At 30.6% G+C, this 19,351-nt stretch overlaps 1 protein-coding gene across 1 annotated transcript in view; it reads right to left on the reverse strand.

Moving 5' to 3' along the window:
* Positions 1–19,351, reverse strand: part of LOC145312461 (chondroitin sulfate proteoglycan 4-like) — a 168,044-nt gene that overhangs the window by 76,811 nt on the left and 71,882 nt on the right. The window contains exons 2-4 of the mRNA XM_080151719.1: positions 6,954–7,014; positions 6,396–6,668; positions 2,465–2,808 (exon numbers count right to left, since the gene is read on the reverse strand). Coding sequence (XP_080007845.1) covers positions 2,465–2,808; positions 6,396–6,655 — 604 coding nt within the window. The 5' untranslated portion in view covers positions 6,656–6,668; positions 6,954–7,014. The remainder of the gene's footprint in view (positions 1–2,464; positions 2,809–6,395; positions 6,669–6,953; positions 7,015–19,351) is intronic.

Here is a 19,351-nt window from a genome sequence, read left to right on the forward strand (position 1 = left end):
CTCCTTAACAGGGTAGATTCTCATATGTCCCGGGAAGGTTTATAACTATTTTGGGGGAGGGTACCACCACCCTCCCTAGAGAAATTAAATTTTTTTTAAATTTCTCAATTTTAGAAAGAGAGTTCAACGAAAAACAAACATCAAACGTAAATTTTTTTTACTTTTTCTTTTAAAATCTAAAATAAGAAATTGAATTATTAAATTCGACTCTCTCCTCCTCAAGTGCCCCTAGAGGCCTCTAGGGGCGTAGCCGCTAGTATTTATTAAAGTAGCTGGTATTATTTTTGTAAGCTTACGTCAAGCCACTATTGAATTCATCCAATAAAAATGTCTCATAAAAGCAGGAACAACGTAAATTCCTTTACCTATGTACTAATCAATAACCTAAAGTTCTTAGTGGTTTTTTTTCAATGTACTTTGTAACGTTAGCTATGATGAAGCACTCAATTAAAGATCTTGTTGTTGATTAATCAAGAATTGTCTACATATATTCTTTATGAAGAATACATGAAGGTCATGCACAAAATTTCTGAAAGTTCAGCTATCTATAATACAAAGTAGAACGATGTCTGTCTGTTTGTTTGTGTGTTTGTGTGTTTGTTTGTCTGTTTGTTTGTAGCGAAGGATCTCGCTAACCGCTGAACCGATCGGGTTCTTCTTTACAGGGTAGCTTCTCATAGGTCCCGGGAAGGTTTATAACTATTTTTTTGGGGGGTAACCCCCCCAAAAATAAAAAAAATACCCCCCCCCTAAAAATATTTTTTTTTTTTTAATTTTTCTTTTAAATCTAAAATACGATTAATTGGTTTGATTAAACCTCTTGGGGCAAAGCCCCTAGAGGCTAGGGGCGAAGCCGCTAGTTATATAAAAAGTACATCTTCTTTCGTCTGATACTTATAATTCAAAGACAAATACAGATAGATTTTCTGTAGCTAAAGAATGGTTATTCAAAAATATCTGTAACTTTAATCTATAATACAAAGTAGAACGATGTCTGTTCGTCTGTCTGTCCGTCCGTCTGTCTGTCTGTCCGTCCGTCCGTCCCTTAAGATCTCGGTAAACACTGAACCGATCGGATTCTACTCTTCAGGGAATATACCTACTGGTCCTGTGGTGGTTTTAGGCTATTTTCTTGGGGGGTGGGACACCCCCAACGCCCCCAAAAACAAAAAATCCCCCCCATTTTTTTTTGTAGAAGATTTCCTTGGTCCTTTTACGTATTTCGCCAAAAAAAAATTTTATCACCTCTTGGGGCAAAGCCCCTAGAGGCGAAGCCGCTAGTCATATAAAATTCAATAGCTAATGTTTTTAAAGTTAAAATCTAATATCATCTTTCTGAAATAACCTTTTGTGTTAGTTATTAATTTTTAATCTTGCTGCGTTTTAAGCGTCAAAATTAGTTCTTTTCGTCTTTTTTGGCTTCCTTATTTTACTATTTTACATAAACTTTAAGCTATTCCTAATACAAATTAAAAAGTCTTCCTGAATAAACTATGTCTAAATTTATGCACGTGTGTGTGTGTGTTGTGTATTTTTAATATGCAATATGTATTGCAATTTACATATTTTCAGGATAAATGGATATTGGATAAGTGTTTAAAGTCTAATGTAGTCTATAAAAACTTCGTAATAAAAACTTCGTAATAAAAACACAATAATTTGCAAGAATACTCTAAATTTCACTGCAATGTTAAAAAAAAGAATCACTAAATGAAATAAACTCATTGAGTGCAGTTTGGAAATCGGTTCCAAACTTCTTATATGTCTATGTCTAAATATATTTCTTTACGGTTGGTGTAAATATTTAAAATCAAGGCTATTTAAAACAGAGGGCATTAATATTAGAAAGTTCCCTTTTCCATGATTTGATTAAAGTTACACTTTACATTACTTCATACATTATACGTATGTACTGAATAAATGAAAGGCTATGCAGTCGCAATATTTTTTTGTCTATGACGGCTTGCAAGTAATTAACATTTTAGAATTACATTTCTAAAAAATGGGCATTTTTTTTATTGTCAAGCCCTTATGAAGTTCGATCTTAGACAATAAAGTTTATTAAAATGTGAAACATTTTTTTAGTATGTTCAATTTAATGATTTTTATGTCATAAGTTAGCTAAGACTAAAAATTTATGACCTTTTAGCTATTCCATTATAAAGTTACTTTTCTAAAAAATAAACAACAGAATGAACGTATAGACAGTTTAACAGTGTTTATAAAGTAGCTGCTATACTAATAACTAGCGGCTGTGGGCCTAGCATCTTGGGGCTTGTATTGTATGTGAAAGGGTAGAGAAGAGATAGAAAAAAGCATAAAACAATCCAAATTTTAAATTAAATAGCCTAAAACTATATCCTATATCAGGAATCTGAAGCTTCTCTAAAATTTAGAACTCATTCGTCAGAAATCTTAAGCTACAAAAAATCTTACTACTCTATATAATAGGATAATATGATACCTGCATTACAAGTTCCAATGGTGGATGTTAGGCAGAAAATTAGAGTCAGTACAAACTTTACAAAAGATGCCAAACTATCACAATAGTAACTTCTCCTTCTCACTAGATATTCTATATCATTATTATTAGTATTATCATATTTAGAGCTCACTTTTAATTCACTCTTATCCCTATTAAATATCCTATTTGAGTGTGTGTAACTGTTTGAAGTTGTGGTTAACTTTGTTGTTGTTTCTTGTTGTTGTTGTTGTTGGAAGTGGTGGTGTAGTTGTATTGAACTTGATGGTTGTTGTTGGAAAGTTGCATAATATTGTTGTTGTGGTTGTCTTGTGCAATTTGTTGTCCTAGATTTGAGGTGGTTATCATGTATACTCACATATGTGCTTAAATCAGAGGGTTGGTAATAAATAACTTTTGGATTGTGTTGCTATGCGTGCTCGAGTTAGAACCTAGGAAGAAAAGTTTTGCAATCAAAGGTTGAGATGTTTTATTTTACCTAAATTAAAAGCTTTTTGCCAATATCTTCAATTAGGACTTATAGACAAATGTTTTGCAATTAAAGTGCTGGTCATCTGTAACGCTTTAAGGCCTTATAAGCTTAAACACTTTTTTGTCATATTTTAAAAAAGGCCTTTTTCTCATGGTTTACATTTTCAAAAAGAAAATAGGGACAATAGATCTGTTACTCCTATGTTAAACTAAATATCTATTTTATGAAGGCTATTTTGCAAACTAAAATTACTTGAGTGCATTCTTATAAACATTAACAAGGTTAGGTAATACACACATAAAACATATCAGTTAAAGGCCATTAAAAGTAAGTATTATAAATCAATTTGAATCATTTGTATTATTTTTTTATTATTTGTAAAAGATTTTTAAATGGTGTTAAAAAATTATTTAAAATCACAAATAAAAATCCCCTTTAAAGTAAGGATCAACAAATCTTAAATTAGAAAAAAACAAAGATATACTTTCAATTATACCTATAAGTGGATCATTAAACGACACTTCCCCCGTCTGGTTGTTAATATCATAATAATTGTACAATATCCCTGTTAGATTCTATGCATGCGGAGCTCCTCTGACCGTTATTTAACCTAATAGCTTAAAATAAAGATTTTTTTCTTTCGAGACATTTGTCTTTGGCATGTAAGATTATGATAAAAAAATCGACGAAAGTTAACAATTAAGAAGAACTCAGCTTTGTGAATATTTGGATCCTTGTTAAAGGGTGAAAGACTATGGAATACCTTGACACTTGAAACTCTTTCGTGACATTTACTAGCAAAGTTTTCTAGTAAAATTAGAATTTATAACTTTACCGGCCATAATATCTGGAAAAGTTATATGACAAAATTACTTATATAAAACTGGTGACTTTGTCTCTAGCTTCTAGTATAAGACATGAATTTACATTGTCTTAAAAGAAAAATACTAAGAGCATGAAAAAATGATAATATCAATAGGAAAAATGTAAAAATGATTTGACTATGCCAATATGATTCTAGTTATTACAAATGGTTGCCATTATATGGAATGGATATGTGGAAAGTATACCAAATAAAGCATATCAATATTATCTAAAAAGGTAGATCACAGACAGAGATGGATTTACTAAAAAAAGAATAAATAAAATGGTTTCTATTTTAATTATCCTGTAATATCCATTGTCTATATGTCTGTTTGTCCCATTAGATCTAATACTAAAATTAACGGGATAAATGTAAGGTGAAGATTTCATCCATTTTAGGAGTACTTAAACAGTCTAAGGAGAAAAACATAAAGGAAAAAAGACTCCCCCCCCCAAAAAAAAAATAAAAACACAAATGTAAGGATTTTTCATTTGTTTTTCAAAATATTTGTCTATGTAATGTAGGTAGATCAAATGTGTTGTAAGAAAACAAATTTCTAACAGAATTTCAAAATTTTAAATTCTAAGGTTAAAAGAAAAAACCTATGTAAACAAAACAAGGACGATTGAATACAAGGTTTGCAGATAAAATAATTTGGTTATACTTTATACTTCAAAGTTTAGTTTTGCCGTTTTTGTGAGTTTGAAATTTTTAGCACCTTTTCCTTCCCCTTTGTAACAAAACAAACATTTTTAGGCAGGTTAAAATTAATCGGTAAAAGCATTATTTTAACCTTTGATTTTATAGGTTAATACGATTGAAAAGATAACAACTATATTTAGTGGAGAACAACATAACTACAAAGATGGGTTTCGAAGAATTGTTTGATCCAACAATCACATTTTAGTATCAAATGAATAGAATCTATTTTATTGTTGTGATTATAATGTAACCAATGACTTTGAACACCCGGTAAAGTGATTCAAATTTTGTTACATAGCTCTCAAGAGGACAACTTTTACATTTGACCCAAATTGAGAACAAGTTTTGTCAAGTAGATTGTGTAGTAATGTACAGGGTGTCAACATAATTAAGCACTAATTGTATATAAATATACAGGGTGTCAGGTTTATTTAGAATGTGCAGTAATATTTAACACGAGAAAAAATAAAATAAAGGGTTGAGTGAAAGAAATTTGTTTCTCCTTAGACTATCAAATTTATTTGATAATCATAATCTGGCTAAATTATGGAGAAAATTGATTTATACACCAATATCCTATTCCTTTGCTTCTACGAATGAAAAGAACATGGTGATTTTGGGCCATACAATGAAACATTTATCTTTTCTTATCACTTGATATGTTGTTTTATTTCATTTTCTTATCCCATTCCTTTATAACATAACCCTTTCTTTTCTATAATTCAGTATAACCGCAGAGCTTAGGCACACCCGTTACTTCATAGGAAACAAAAATTAGTAACACATAAAGATAATCTTAATAACTTAATTGATTTTTGAATAAATTAAATTACTTTTTATAATGTTCTAATCTCATCTTGTCTGAAATTATTTTTTAAGCTAAGCCAGAATTTAATTTAATTTCTTTCATGAAATAAAGCTGAATTATAGAAAAGGGTTATTTTGGGCAGTTTGACTGTTATAAAGCATTTGACAACATTATGGCAGATAGTCAAGGATTAATAAAGTAATTAAGTCATCTTTTTTTTTACAATTTTTTATACTATATTATAAAAAGTTTGTTCGATAACCACTGAATCGATTGGTTTAAGGATAAGAATTTCTATAATCTTTTATCTAGACAAATCAGAATAAAATGAAAAGCTACAGTTTTCTAGCAAAAGCAAATAGTTCTGTATCTAAATGCGTAAAAGATTTGAAAATCCTATATTTTCCCAATAACTCAAGTTTCCAAACCAAGCAAGGGCGTAGTAAGTATTTCTTATGAGAAGTGGTGAGTGGGGTTAAAAGCGGTTGGAACATTTTATGAAAATTTCAAGGTTTTAGACTCTTTTATATTAAATTTGAGAGTGACTTTCTGATAAATATAGGTAATTGGTTTAAAATTTATTCTCGCATTGTTTCAACTAATTATTTTTTACCGCCATTACACTAAAACAAACTTTGTTCTCCAAACAAATGTAAAATATTAGGACAAATTATATTTTCTTTGGAGTTAAGAGAATTATGATTCGTCCCCCAAATACCCCCCCTGACAACGCTCCATGTTGCCAACCGACAGCAAAAAGGTTGTGTTTGACTGGTGACAGTTCTAAGAAAAATAATGTGGTGTCCGACACTTTTACTTTACAATTTTGCAGCAATGCCATTTATAAGCAAGGATAAATATGTCCATTAGTAGGACATGTTATCATCAGCTTAGAAAGAAAAGAATTTAATTTAAAAAGTTATTAAAATTTTGTAATGGAAAGAAACTTTGGCGGTTTTAAAGTCATTTTAATTTATCAACGGTATGACATTTCTTTCGAAGGCATAATATGCATTAAAAAGATACCAACTTAAATAAATAGTATACACGATTCCTTGTTATCCACCTGAGCAAATTTTTAACAGGACAATCACATTCACCAATTATCTCTTCGTGTGGTTTATTCTTGCGATGAATTGGTGAAATTTGTGAGCTAGGTCCTTCTGACAGCTGACCGGCCAAAGTGTTTTGTCTGTCATTATTATTACAACATGTTACTGAGCCGGAGCTGCTAGAATTTGACCAGCACCCGGCGGCAGGGGAGTCTGTTGACGGCCGGTGACCTTTTGGATGATGGCGGTGGTGGTGGCCCATGGAACACGTCATGGCACTGTCTCGCCTGGTAATTATTTACTTAAACATTGGAAACTAATGTAATATTTTGTTATCTCTTTAAAATTCAAAAATCTATTTTATCTCTTTTTACTTAAACTTCCCTTAAAATTTTATTAAGTATTACAAGTGAAACATCTACATATATATCCTGGATTAAGGAATGGGATAATTAATCAATTACCCCTCCCCCAACCCCTTCTTGGGGAAGTAAAATTTAGCCAATTTAGTGTAAAATACAGATTTTCAATTAATTTCCCATTTTTAAAGTAATTATCCTTGTAGCACATACCTTACCCATGCAACTTGATGCAGTGTCCAATCAAGATAGGACAAGTCAAAATTCAACTTTCCTGAAATAAAAAAAACTAGATTATTTTTTTATACAAAAATCTATATTTAAAATTTTTATAACTTAGTTCACAAAAGACATAGAAGTTTAAGATCAACTGTTTTTTTTATGAAGGTACTTGTTTAGGTTAATCTAAGGATAAAATCAGTCGATCTAAAAAAGTTGTTTGTGAACTGACTTTTTATCTTGATAACCCTTTACACTTTTAAAGTAGTGATATAGCGACATTCTTTCCCAAAAAAATCTTAAATTAACCTCACAAAGTTACAGAGAATTAAAACTATGAGTTATAGATTCATTTTCCTATTCCTTACGCCTGGGAAATTGTCATTTTTGCTAGAAGGATAAATGTATCATAATAAATAAAGTTTTATTGTTTATGCGCATTCAGGGATGGGAAAACGAGGTACAAAATAATCTACCGCATTTAATTCATTTTATTTGAATCAATAAATTTAGAAAATAAATATTACTGAGCATTGCACAAATTTAATTTATTTCTTTTTGCAATTAATGGAAGATTGAATTATCATCTATATAATATATGTACAATATCCATCCCTTTATCCCTGATGAAATATATTGAAGTTTATTCAGATTACATGACTTTCTAAAACCAAAGGACACGTACACGTTTTATTTACTGGGAATAGGGATAGATTCATTAAGAAAAAAAAAGTTTTTTTTTAATTTCTATGCTATTATTGTCAGGGACTTAAAGGGATAAACAAATCGCTGATAAATTGATGTAAATTCCTTATGATGATACTCCTTCTGTAGATTACATTTAGAGGCTAAAACGCTTAAACACTCAACTTAATAAGCCAACTAATCAAAATCCATAAAAGTCCTCACATTTGTTAAGCCAACAGATAAGCAAACGTTATAATAAAAACTTTGGAGACTAGACCTTTTATATCATTTTTATTATAGTTTTGTATTGGTTTGGTTAATATAACTTCTGTGGGCATATTATAAATGAGTTGATCAAGAATTGAAGAATCAGACTTTCTACCAAATTTTCTCCAATTAGATGATATAAAATAGCACACAATTATTATTGTGTAAATTTTCATTATGTTTAATTTTCCTGCTATCCCTAAATGCGGGACATATTTGAAAAAAACAACATATGCTGTATGTAGAATGTACTGACAGAAGTCTAGACTAAAAAGTATTTTATCACGTACAACAGTTTTGATATTATGTCTCTAATTTTCAAATTCATTTTTTTGTAATTATTTTTGTTTATGTGTAGTTTAAAAGGACAGAGCACCTTTATTATCAAATTAGAATTTTATAGGTTCAAATGGACTGGGGAAAAGTTTTTACTTTAGGTGCCCTGTCAGTGTCTTTTAATCTCTATAATTATAAAACAAATGTTTCTCCTTTAATATTTTCATCTCGTTTTGGAGATTCAATGATTCTACAAATCAAAAATCTAAATTGGGAATATATCATATGAGCATTTTAGATACCATATTCACAAACACTACAATATGAATTCGACATAAACAACATGAAATTTAATTTTGTTTATCCTATGGGCTTTGTCCTCCTTGTTAAAAACAAAATTTTTATAACATAAATAATATAAAATCTTTTCATTTTTTCTATTATTATTTTAGCAGTTTGAAATTACTCTAGTTTGCAAAAATTAAAATAGTTTTACAATAAAATGTTATAATATTTTTACGACAATTTCGACCAAGGCAATGCTTTAAAGTAATAAATCTAATGAAGGACTTGGACTTTATGGGGCTTGGAATGTACTCTTAATAAGAATGGGATGTTTTAAATGATAACACTTTTTTTTCTTTTTTTGAACCCCTTTTTTAATGGGCTCTTCTTACCCTTACTTAACTCAACCTAAAATTAGATTTTTTCATAAAGTCAGTTTGTGTTCCATATTCGACATTAGGGAAGCAGACTATAGAAATTTCATTAAGAAAAACCTAAAGTTAAGATTTAAAAATTCATTCAAATTGTACTCCAGAACATTTTTTTATATTCTATGTCCCTTATTCCAATTTTGAGGTAACTAAATTAATAAATAATGAATTACAATGTTTTTATTCTATGTTGAAAGGCTATTACAGGGTAAATAGGGATAGATAAATGGATGTTAACTTAACAACCTAGTAAAAATTTATTACGCCCATTTCTATCACATCATGTTAATATTGTAATTAACAATCATGTCATTCTTAGAATAGAGAAAGTTATATTGTTAAAATAAGATTCTAATAGTTTTAATGTTGGTCAGAATGTCAACAAAATATCAAGCAGCTTGTTTTGTAATCTAAGAACACTTTTAATGAAATACTATGAGTCGAAATAACTAATAAAATAATGAAAGACAAAAAAGTTTTGTGCTTAAAAGGTTAAAGACAAAATGATGTATTTTTAATTGTGGTAACTTTTATTAATCCCATATTTTACTATTCACTAAGTCCATAACTGTAACCCTTTTATATTGTACCTTTTTGTGAGAAATTTTACATTCTTTTACAATAAACAAGGACAATAATATGCAATTAATATTTCATAATATAATATAAGCCATTTCTTACTTCTGTTGTCATTGGATTCTAGTTTTAAAGATTTTAAAATATTAATGGGCAGTTTTTCAAGCCCAGTTCAATAAGGCAAACTGAAACTTGGAATAAGTCATGGAATAGCTGTACGTAGAGAAAGTCGCTAAAAAATCGGACACGTGACGTCATAAAAATGAGAAGAGATGAGATAGAAGAAGTGGGAAAGAAAATCCCTAAAGAAGAGATGGATAATACCTCATTTTTATGACTGATTTTTGAGCGACTTTCTCCCCGTACGGAAGAGCTACACTGCGAGCAATAAACTCCAAGATAAAATAGTTCTATATAGTTTCTTCCCCCTTTTACTCCCTTAATCAAAACTCAGGAATGTATTCATTTATAAAATATTGTATTGATCCATTGGAAGGAGACAATAACTTAAAGTTAAAATGACTGTAAGCAATTCAGCACGTTTTTAATCAACTTCTGCATTAAGACATACAAAAAGTGTAATGATTAAACAGATACAGGATTCTTATATTGTTACTGAATTATTGCCCCAATGACAACGAAAATATATTTTTAAACACTTTTTAAAAAGTTTCCTATAGTCAACTTAAACCATAAAAGGCTCTACAATAGGCATATTTGTAGAGTAACCAATCCCTTTATCCACAAAATCAGCCAACTTTGTTTTTGAAGGAAACAATTTTTCACTGCATTAACTGAAAAGTTTAAAATTGGTGAACAATTTTGTCGGCAGTATTGAAAATTTGTCAATTTCTCGTCTACTTTGTTTACTTTGTGTTTTCTGGTCTAATTACCCGGGCCATGATGATAAACAGAGTACTTTTACAACCATTACTTTAACCCTTCTAAAACAAGTCTTTAAATTGACCACTTTAAAGAGATTATAGCTTGAAAATAAAAATTACAGTATACATGAGTTGCTAAGAAATCACCCTAGGTTGAGTTTCTACCAGGGCCCAGTTTGGGCTATGAATTATACTGGTACACAAGGTTTTTTAACCACGTTAACTCAAAAACTCAAATATCTTTTAGATACCTATTTATACTTTATTGTAAGAAATCTAATATTTAAATTTGAAATATCGAACAAATAACGTATTTATAACACAACAACAATTTGCTTTTAAGTTTTAATTTTTAGGTGAAACATGTTTGCTTAAATTAAAAATCTTTTAAAAACTACTTTTTTATAATTATTTTCATGATATGTTCCAAAATCAATTTTAGTATCCAATTTCATAAAATCTTGATTAGAATAAATCCCATTAATTTTTTTAAAGGCATTGTTAAATAAAACATTGTTACATGGAACAAAACAACTTGAGAACCTGACTGCAAAGTAACTAGATTTACTTGTCCAATTACTTTGAAACTTGGCTGGTTGGTTGAAAAAGTTTTGTTAGACAACACCTTAACACAAAGTAAACATACAACTTATAAAAGGGAATCTTTTCAGTCGTTCCGTGGAAAAAAGTTAAGGTTTTCATAATCTGATATCTTTAAAAAGATTGTATATCGTTCCTTATTTTGATCTAAATAAAGATAAGGAAATATGTAAGTTTTTTCAACTCTAACTATCCTTGACAACACTTTGACTATCTATTCTTATAATTAAGTAAGAGGATGTATGTTTGTTTGTTTGTCTGTTTGTGTTTTTATCTGTTGTTTGTATCTCGCTAACCGCTGAACCGATCGGGTTTTCCTTACCAGGGTAGCTTCTCATATGTCCCGGGAAGCTTTGTAACTTTTTTGGGGGGAGGGTTCCAACACCCTCCCAAGAGATTTTTAATTTAAAAAAGGTCTAAATATAATAAAAAATGGGTTTTGGGGTTCAACTTTCCCTCCTCAAGTCCCCCCTATGGGCCTGTAGGGGCGTAGCCGCTAGTAAGATAATAATTTAGGGAGTAACTTCGCCTGCTGAAAAAAAACATAATTCTACTAGGTAACTCCTACTTATTTAAAATTAGCAAAATTAATTATTAATTAGCCACATTAATTAAGCTGTATTTTTGTGAAAACCAAAAAGGTTTGGTATCCGCAATAAATATGTTTTTCTATCTACTAAATGAAAGAAGAATAAAAATTTTCAATAGTAGCTAAGCATTATTCATTAAAACCCGTATCAACCCCTCTATATTATGCCTATTCTTTTTGTAATGATCTTGTGTCGTAAATGAGGATAAGATAATGTTTTGTCGGCCGCCAAGATTTTTCCTAAAGGCATTTGAGGTTTTCATTTCCTTAAATTAGAATCATAATTAAATTTCGCATTTCTTGTGGGAATTTCACAAAAAAAAGTTTATGTTAGACTTAGTAAATACCTTTAGGAATGTGGTTTTTGTTTTACGTAAAACAGATCTTTATATAGCAGGTCCAACATTTCATTTTCATCAACCTTTGGATTTAGCGAACTTTACCTTAAATTGTACAAGATAATTCAGGAATCTAAATAAGACAATTGCCGATAAATTGATGGACATCCCCAATAATGATACACAAACATACCCCTTCTGTAGATTGAAATTAGTGGTTGAAACGTTTGAACTCTCAACTTGATAAATCAACCAATCGAAATTCATTAAATTCTCCAAAATTGTTAAGCCAACGAATAAAAAGCGTTATCATAAAACTTTGGGGACCAATTATTGTCCCCTCTCTCTCAGAAGATAGTTGCTCTTGTTTTTAGTAAATTGATTATCCCCTACTTTTACTATATTAGTTTAATTTATATGTCGCTAAACTAACTTAGCAGCAGTAGGTACATCTTTTAAGATTTTTTTACTTATAATACGGCTTGGCTAGATTAAGAATTCGCGACAACAATCGAATGTGCTACGTGTTATGCTACGTTGTGGGCTATAGACTTAGATGCTATATGTTATATGGAACTAGTGGCTGTAACCCTGGCATCTAGAGACTCGATTATGGAAGATAGCATAAAACCAGCCGGGACCTATGTTGAGCTGCCCTTATATCAAGAACTCAATCTAAGATTAAGAAAGGAAAAACCTTACTACTTTATATAATAGGATTATTGGTTCGGTTTTTCTATTTATAAAATCACAACCCATTTAAACTAAACCCTTTTTTTCACGCGACTACTTTGATTTATGTTATTTTCTAGGCCAAAAAAAATATTGAGCCATCAAAGATTCGATAATCTATACTTTCATGTTAGAAAGCAGTCTCAAGAAACTATTAAAAATCTTTTTCTTTTTTTCCAACGTTGCATGTGTATAAACCATTTTTCTTTTGAAAAAAGCTTCATAACTCCATATTCAATATCTGTATGGAGAGAGAAAACTAAAATTTTATCTTTTTCTGCATTACATAGGGTCAGGGATGTGTTATCAGTAATTTAAATCGATATGATTTTTTAATGCTGAAATTTTTATCATCTTTTCACTCAATGGAACCTTTACTTTATTTAAAAATCTATATCCTAATAATAATGTACTAAATGTTTTTGTCAAATCCGTAAGATCTCAATAACTTGTAATGAAACGATTGGGTTAAATATTTTAGGTAAGCTTCACACAGGTCCTGTGATGGGTTTAGGATTTTTACTCTCAGATTTAAGGCTTAACATAATTTAAGCTTTTTTTCTAACCTAGCTTTGCTCATTTGATTATAGAATCCGAAGATGCTAAGACGCAGCCGCTTGTAGTATTGTCTCATATTAACTGTCCGAATAGAATTTTAAGATTATATGCTATAAAATGTACTTTTTTATCAACCAAACTTGACGCTGAAATCATGCATTGTTTGTGTGTTTTTACCCTTTTCTGTTTGAAATTACATAAAATTACCAAATATCATTACTAGCTCCATGCACTAGCATGTTTTCATGTAAGACGGTGTTTGACCAACAAATACATTGATAGCACACAATGACACAAGCCTAAATGCCTAATATTGTGCTGTAACACCAACTGTAAAAATTATTGGAACAATGTTGACTGTCCAATGTCTATATATTTCATAAAGTTTTGGGTCCATAAACCAGAGAGTGGGAACCCAAACTAAGTTAATCAGAGGGTGACATTTGACGATAAATTGTTGAAAATTAAAAGTATTGGCGGAAAAGTTTTGACACTGTTATTTTGTACCTACCAAAAAAGATTTGATAAAAATACCCAAAGTATTTAACCCAAAAAATGAGCAATAAAAAGTGATAAAAAGATTTTGGGTAACTGTGTAATTTACAGTTTACACTGTTCCAGAAAATAAATTAATGGCTGACTAATTCATGTACATCCCAAAGTTAATACACAAAATTACCCCTTCTGTAGATTACAATTAGTGGTTAAAACGTATGAACTTTCAATTAAATAAAACAACCAATCAAAATACATTAAGAGTCCACAAAATTGTAAAGCCAACGAATAAGAAAACATTATTATAAAACTTTGGGGACTAGTGTAATAAACAGTCTAGTGTCCCCTCCATCCCTAACTGTTTACCATTTAAAGCTCCATATCCCTGTCAAAAACTCATTGGAAACATTTAAAATATTGCAGATGTGCTTTAGCGCTATAACTTGCCAATGTCGGAACCAGAGATACGGACAAATATGACAAACCCCAAACTGTCCCAGTTTTGAGAAAGACGATTCCTGTGACGTCATATAAAAAGGGAAGGGGGGGAGAAAAGCTCTTCTCTTTTCTCCCATCACTTTTGAAGAGATTTTCTTCCCCCCTTCCCTTTTTCTTTCCCGAAACGTATATGACGTAACTGGAATCGTCTTGCTCAAAACTGGGACAGTTTGGGGTTTGTCACAAATATGATGGAACGTTCAAAACTTTTTAAATTAACAAATAAAAAAACTTTGGAGAAAGGTTACAATTTACAGTTCAAAATTCTAAAGTCATCTTAAAAACTATTATTTATAATATGTCCCCTCCCCACCCATGGGAAAAATAATTTTTGACAAAAAGAGCAAATCATCCAATAATTAAATGTTGAAACATTGAAATATTTCAGTTTTACACTTTGTGCTCTTTGCATGTAATTAATTTAATTTAAATCTCTAGAATGACTAGACTATTAGCATATCGACATATGGTTGAGATCATAATGTTATGATTTTAAAGGCGTTTTTTGGTAGGTTTAGATTTTAGTTTTCTTTATTTCGCCCTTATAATTAGCATGTAAATAATAGCATTACTCATTGAAAGACCTACAGGCAAATTTTAAAAAAATGCTTCAATGATAGGGTATGACTACTAGACTAGATTTTTAGGGAAGATACATCTGTTGACATGAGAATTTTTTAAAATGTTATATTACACATCGCGTATAAAAGTGTTGAACAAATTCTAAATGTTGGCTAGCTTTTATAGCTATCTAGTATCTAGCTATTAAACTGGCTGGTCAAAAACTAATAAAATTGAGTATGATCCAAGTTAACAATAAAAATGTCTTTAATGTTGCTGATTTTTTGGGACATAATGGCAATTTTTTTATTAAACATTTTATCAGCGAACAAGAACAATTTTGTCAAAGGTAGCGCAGTGATATTATTATTGATAAAAAAATAACAGTAAATATTACACAGACTAAACCATTAATTAAACAATTTAATAAGTATATCAAATTAATTATTGTAAAGTACACCAGGTACTCAGCAGAAGGCTGGTGTATTATTGCATGTACTGCTTCATAAGGCAGGGCGTAAACTGTTACTGAATAAATATCTTATGAAAGACCTTCATTATAGAGTAGCTACTCTACTTGAAATAGAAAGAGAGACAACGAAAATATTTAGTTATAGAAAAGTAAACATCGTACTGGGTAATTTGTACGCTAAAATAACATTATTTCACAAACAATATTTCTTCCCCCCTTCAATTTTAAAGAATAGCCTTTTCCTAATTTTACGTGTCAGTATGTCTGACCACAATAATAGATCTATAGATAGAAATGTATATTTAATGTTTGCATGAAGTTAATTTTTTTGGAGGGGGGAGGGGGCGGGGGGTTGATGGGGCTTTTAAGGTTGGTCTCTTACTATTTTTTTTTGCATATATCTGATAGTACTTTTATATAAATATTTTAGAAGTGTAGATTAAATGTTCTTTTTCAAAATTAGAAAAGGTAGATAAAACTAGTAGTTGCTATTTTATTCATATTGTGCTTAAATAGTTGAAATATTAAGGATATTACATACATTATTCTGGACGCATTTGCAGGCTATTTCAGAGATATTTTCCAAACTTAGACAGGCAAACAAAAACTCAAATTATTTAGGATATTTATAATATTACATGTCCATATCCCATACAGTTGTGGTAAGAAATGTATCCAATACACGAATATTGATTTTTATACAAAACTAAGATTTATGGGTTACACTAAGAAAAATCCGCAAATCTCAAGGTTTTAATGATAAATGTATTAAGTATAGATGTATAAACCAGACAACCTCCTTGATCTAGTGTTGGAGACCTTTTTATCTGCTAGCAAATTGCTGTGTCAGGTTGGGGACATACAGTTATCTAGCCCCTTCCCCCTCCATTGTTTTACTTTAATGTTTTTATGGCTACAAATCATGTTTCTAGGATTCTTGATGGCAATATTAAGTTTAAGCTCACCTGGAAAGAAAAACATTGATAAGTCAAAAGAAACCGTTACAATGAGAATTAATTTAAAAAAATCAAAAATCCCAAACCTAACTTCGTTGTTATTTTCCCTTAAAGTGCCGGTCGAGCACTGAAACCCCACACTTTCTTTAAATTAAATTGAAATCTCTGCGGGGGCCTGGCCATGCAGAGCCTATACCTGCAGTGCCCTAATCCTGTATTGCTACCCTTACCCAATATAACCTAACCTAAAGAAATATACAAACAAACTACTCGTACCCTAATTTACAACTTATCTCAAAATAAGGAAAGAGAAGTTTCCTATTTTTCAAATCTTTATAGTTTCGCATCAATATTTCAAGTTTTCATATTTGCCATTTAAACACTAACTGCAATATTTAATAACGAATTATGACACATGTACATACATATAATAATAAATTTTGATGGATGCTTTGCTAACAAAGAAAACACTTAATGGCTCTACATTAGAATTCGTTGCAAGATTTTTTCAACAAAATTGATGAAAAATTGGCCAGCTCTAATAAATGGATGTTTTTGGTGTATATTATCAGACTTTACTATTTTGTACCTACTCTAAAAGCTATATTAGTTAGTTATTCATAGGAATCGTAAATGTTAAGACAATAGCCAATGAATTATTGTACAGACTAAATTATTATAAACATACCCCGTGTGGAAAAGTTTGGACACTTATTGTTTGCAAATCCAAATCAACATATATTTAAAGCCCAAAAAGTTTTTAAGCCAACAACAGAACTATAGTAAAGATATACCCATAGGCGTCCAAGGGGGGGGGGTAATGGGGCGATTACCCCCCCATTCAAAATTTACCCCTACCCTGGGGGTGCCGTAGGCACCCCCAACCATTTAGGAGGGGGTATTTACCCCCCCAAACAATTTTGGGGGGGTAAATACCCCCCACAAAATAAAAAATATCTAATAAAATAAATTTTAATACTATATATTTAATAAAATTTAAATTACCCCCCCCAAAAATTTTACCCCGGGGGTAAATTTTGGGGGGGGTAAACTAAATTTACCCCTGCCAACAGATTTCAGGGGGGGGTAATTACCCCCCCCCCCCCAAGCAAATTTTACCCCCGGGGTAAAAATTTTGGGGGGGGGGGGGTAAAAAAAATTTGCGGCGAGCTTCGCGCGCCATTTTACCCCCCCCAAACACGAATTACCCCCCTCCCTAAAAGATTTTTACCCCCCCCAAAATAAAAAGCTTGGACGCCCCTGATGTATATAATTATACAGACAACTACCTCCCTTTCTTTTTCAAAGACCTCTTTCGTCTGCTTCTAATTTATTTTCTGCTACTTGGCTGTGTTAATATAAACGACACCATTGGTTGATTTTTAATGACCCAATAGAAGCCCAGGTTCTACGAAATACCAGAAAAAAAAATCGTTTTACCAGAAAAGTGGTAAAGCTGGTCAACCTGGTATAATATACCAGTTTCGTGGTAAATTTTACCAGCAAAAATTTTAGCCAAAAAATTAGTCAAATTTTACCATTTTTTTTGTAAAATTTTACGAAACAAAAAAACCCGTTTTTTGTGTTTTAAATAAAAAACAGCTCTTCATAATCAGTTGTAGTACTTTAAAATAATGACTTTTATACAATGAAGCCTAAATTTAAATTTTTTTTTTTTTTTTCAATTTTACCACTTTTGGAAGTTTTACCAAAAATGTGGTCAATTTTACAACTCTATTTTTCAGGTTAAGTCCGAATTTTCGGACTTAGACAAAAAAACACAATTTGGTCAATTTTTACCAAAAAGTTGGTAAAATTTGACAAGGTATTTTTTTAGGCTAAGTCCAAATTTTTGGACTTTGCCAAAAAAAAAAACTTGGTAAAATTTGACCAACTTTTTGGTAAAAATTGACAAGGTAAATTTTTAGGCTAAGTCCAAATTTTTGGACTTTGCCAAAAAAAAAAACTTGGTAAAATTTGACCAACTTTTTGGTAAAAATTGACAAGGTAAATTTTTAGGCTAAGTCCAAATTTTTGGACTTTGCCAAAAAAAAAAACTTGGTAAAATTTGACCAACTTTTTGGTAAAAATTGACAAGGTAAATTTTTAGGCTAAGTCCAGATTTTTGGACTCTGCCAAAAAAAAAACTTGGTAAAATTTGACCAACTTTTTGGTAAAAATTGACAAGGTAAATTTTTAGGCTAAGTCCAGATTTTTGGACTCTGCCAAAAAAAAAAACTTGGTAAAATTTGACCAACTTTTTGGTAAAAATTGACAAGGTAAATTTTTTGGCTAAGTCCAGATTTTTCCAAACAAACATCCTTCTACTTAATGATAAAAATCGCAAATAAAATATAATGAGGAAATATTCAGACCTAATACTTTCCAAACAAAGCATCCTTTTACTCAGCACTATTTGCTTTCGTTATATGGAATATGAAATTAATAAAATATGATGATAATGATTTTATTTAGAATTTATTTCATATTATAACATAACAGGTCATATAGATATTATCCAGGTCAATACTGAAACTACAAAAGATTGGCATCCAAGATAACAACAGTCTACTACTGATGCCTAAATGTCGATTGATAACAGTGCCACCTGGAGAGGTAAATTGTAATGCTGCTTTTATGGAGATTAATGTACTGAAGAACAATCAGGCAAGTCTCCTACCTGGAGGTACTCTGACTATTTGGCTGGAAGTTATAAAACCTGGACCTGAAAGTGCAGTATCCTGTCTCTCTGGTGACCTGGAGAATTGTTTTGAGGATCCAGAGTTTACTGATTGTTTGATAGAAACTAATACCTCCAAATTAAAAGTGCACAAGTTTATACTTGCCTCAAGATCTCCAGTATTTAAGGTAGGTTTTTCCATTCTTACTTGTTAATTAAATTCTTGTCAATATTTTTAGGTAAATTTTTAGGCTAAGTCCAGATTTTTCCAAACAAACATCCTTCTACTTAATGATAAAAATCGCAAATAAAATATAATGATGATAATGATTTTATTTAGAATTTATTTCATATTATAACATAACAGGTCATATAGATATTATCCAGGTCAATACTGAAACTACAAAACTTACTAGTATCGTTTCTGTAAATAACATTTTTTAGAATTTTAGCTTGTGGAATGTTTGGAGCTCTCGAGTAGAACTTAATTAATAAACACCGATTGGG

Source organism: Acartia tonsa, chromosome 2 (assembly GCF_053477335.1).
Source record: "Acartia tonsa isolate MP-2025a chromosome 2, ASM5347733v1, whole genome shotgun sequence".
Lineage (NCBI taxonomy): Eukaryota > Metazoa > Arthropoda > Copepoda > Calanoida > Acartiidae > Acartia > Acartia tonsa.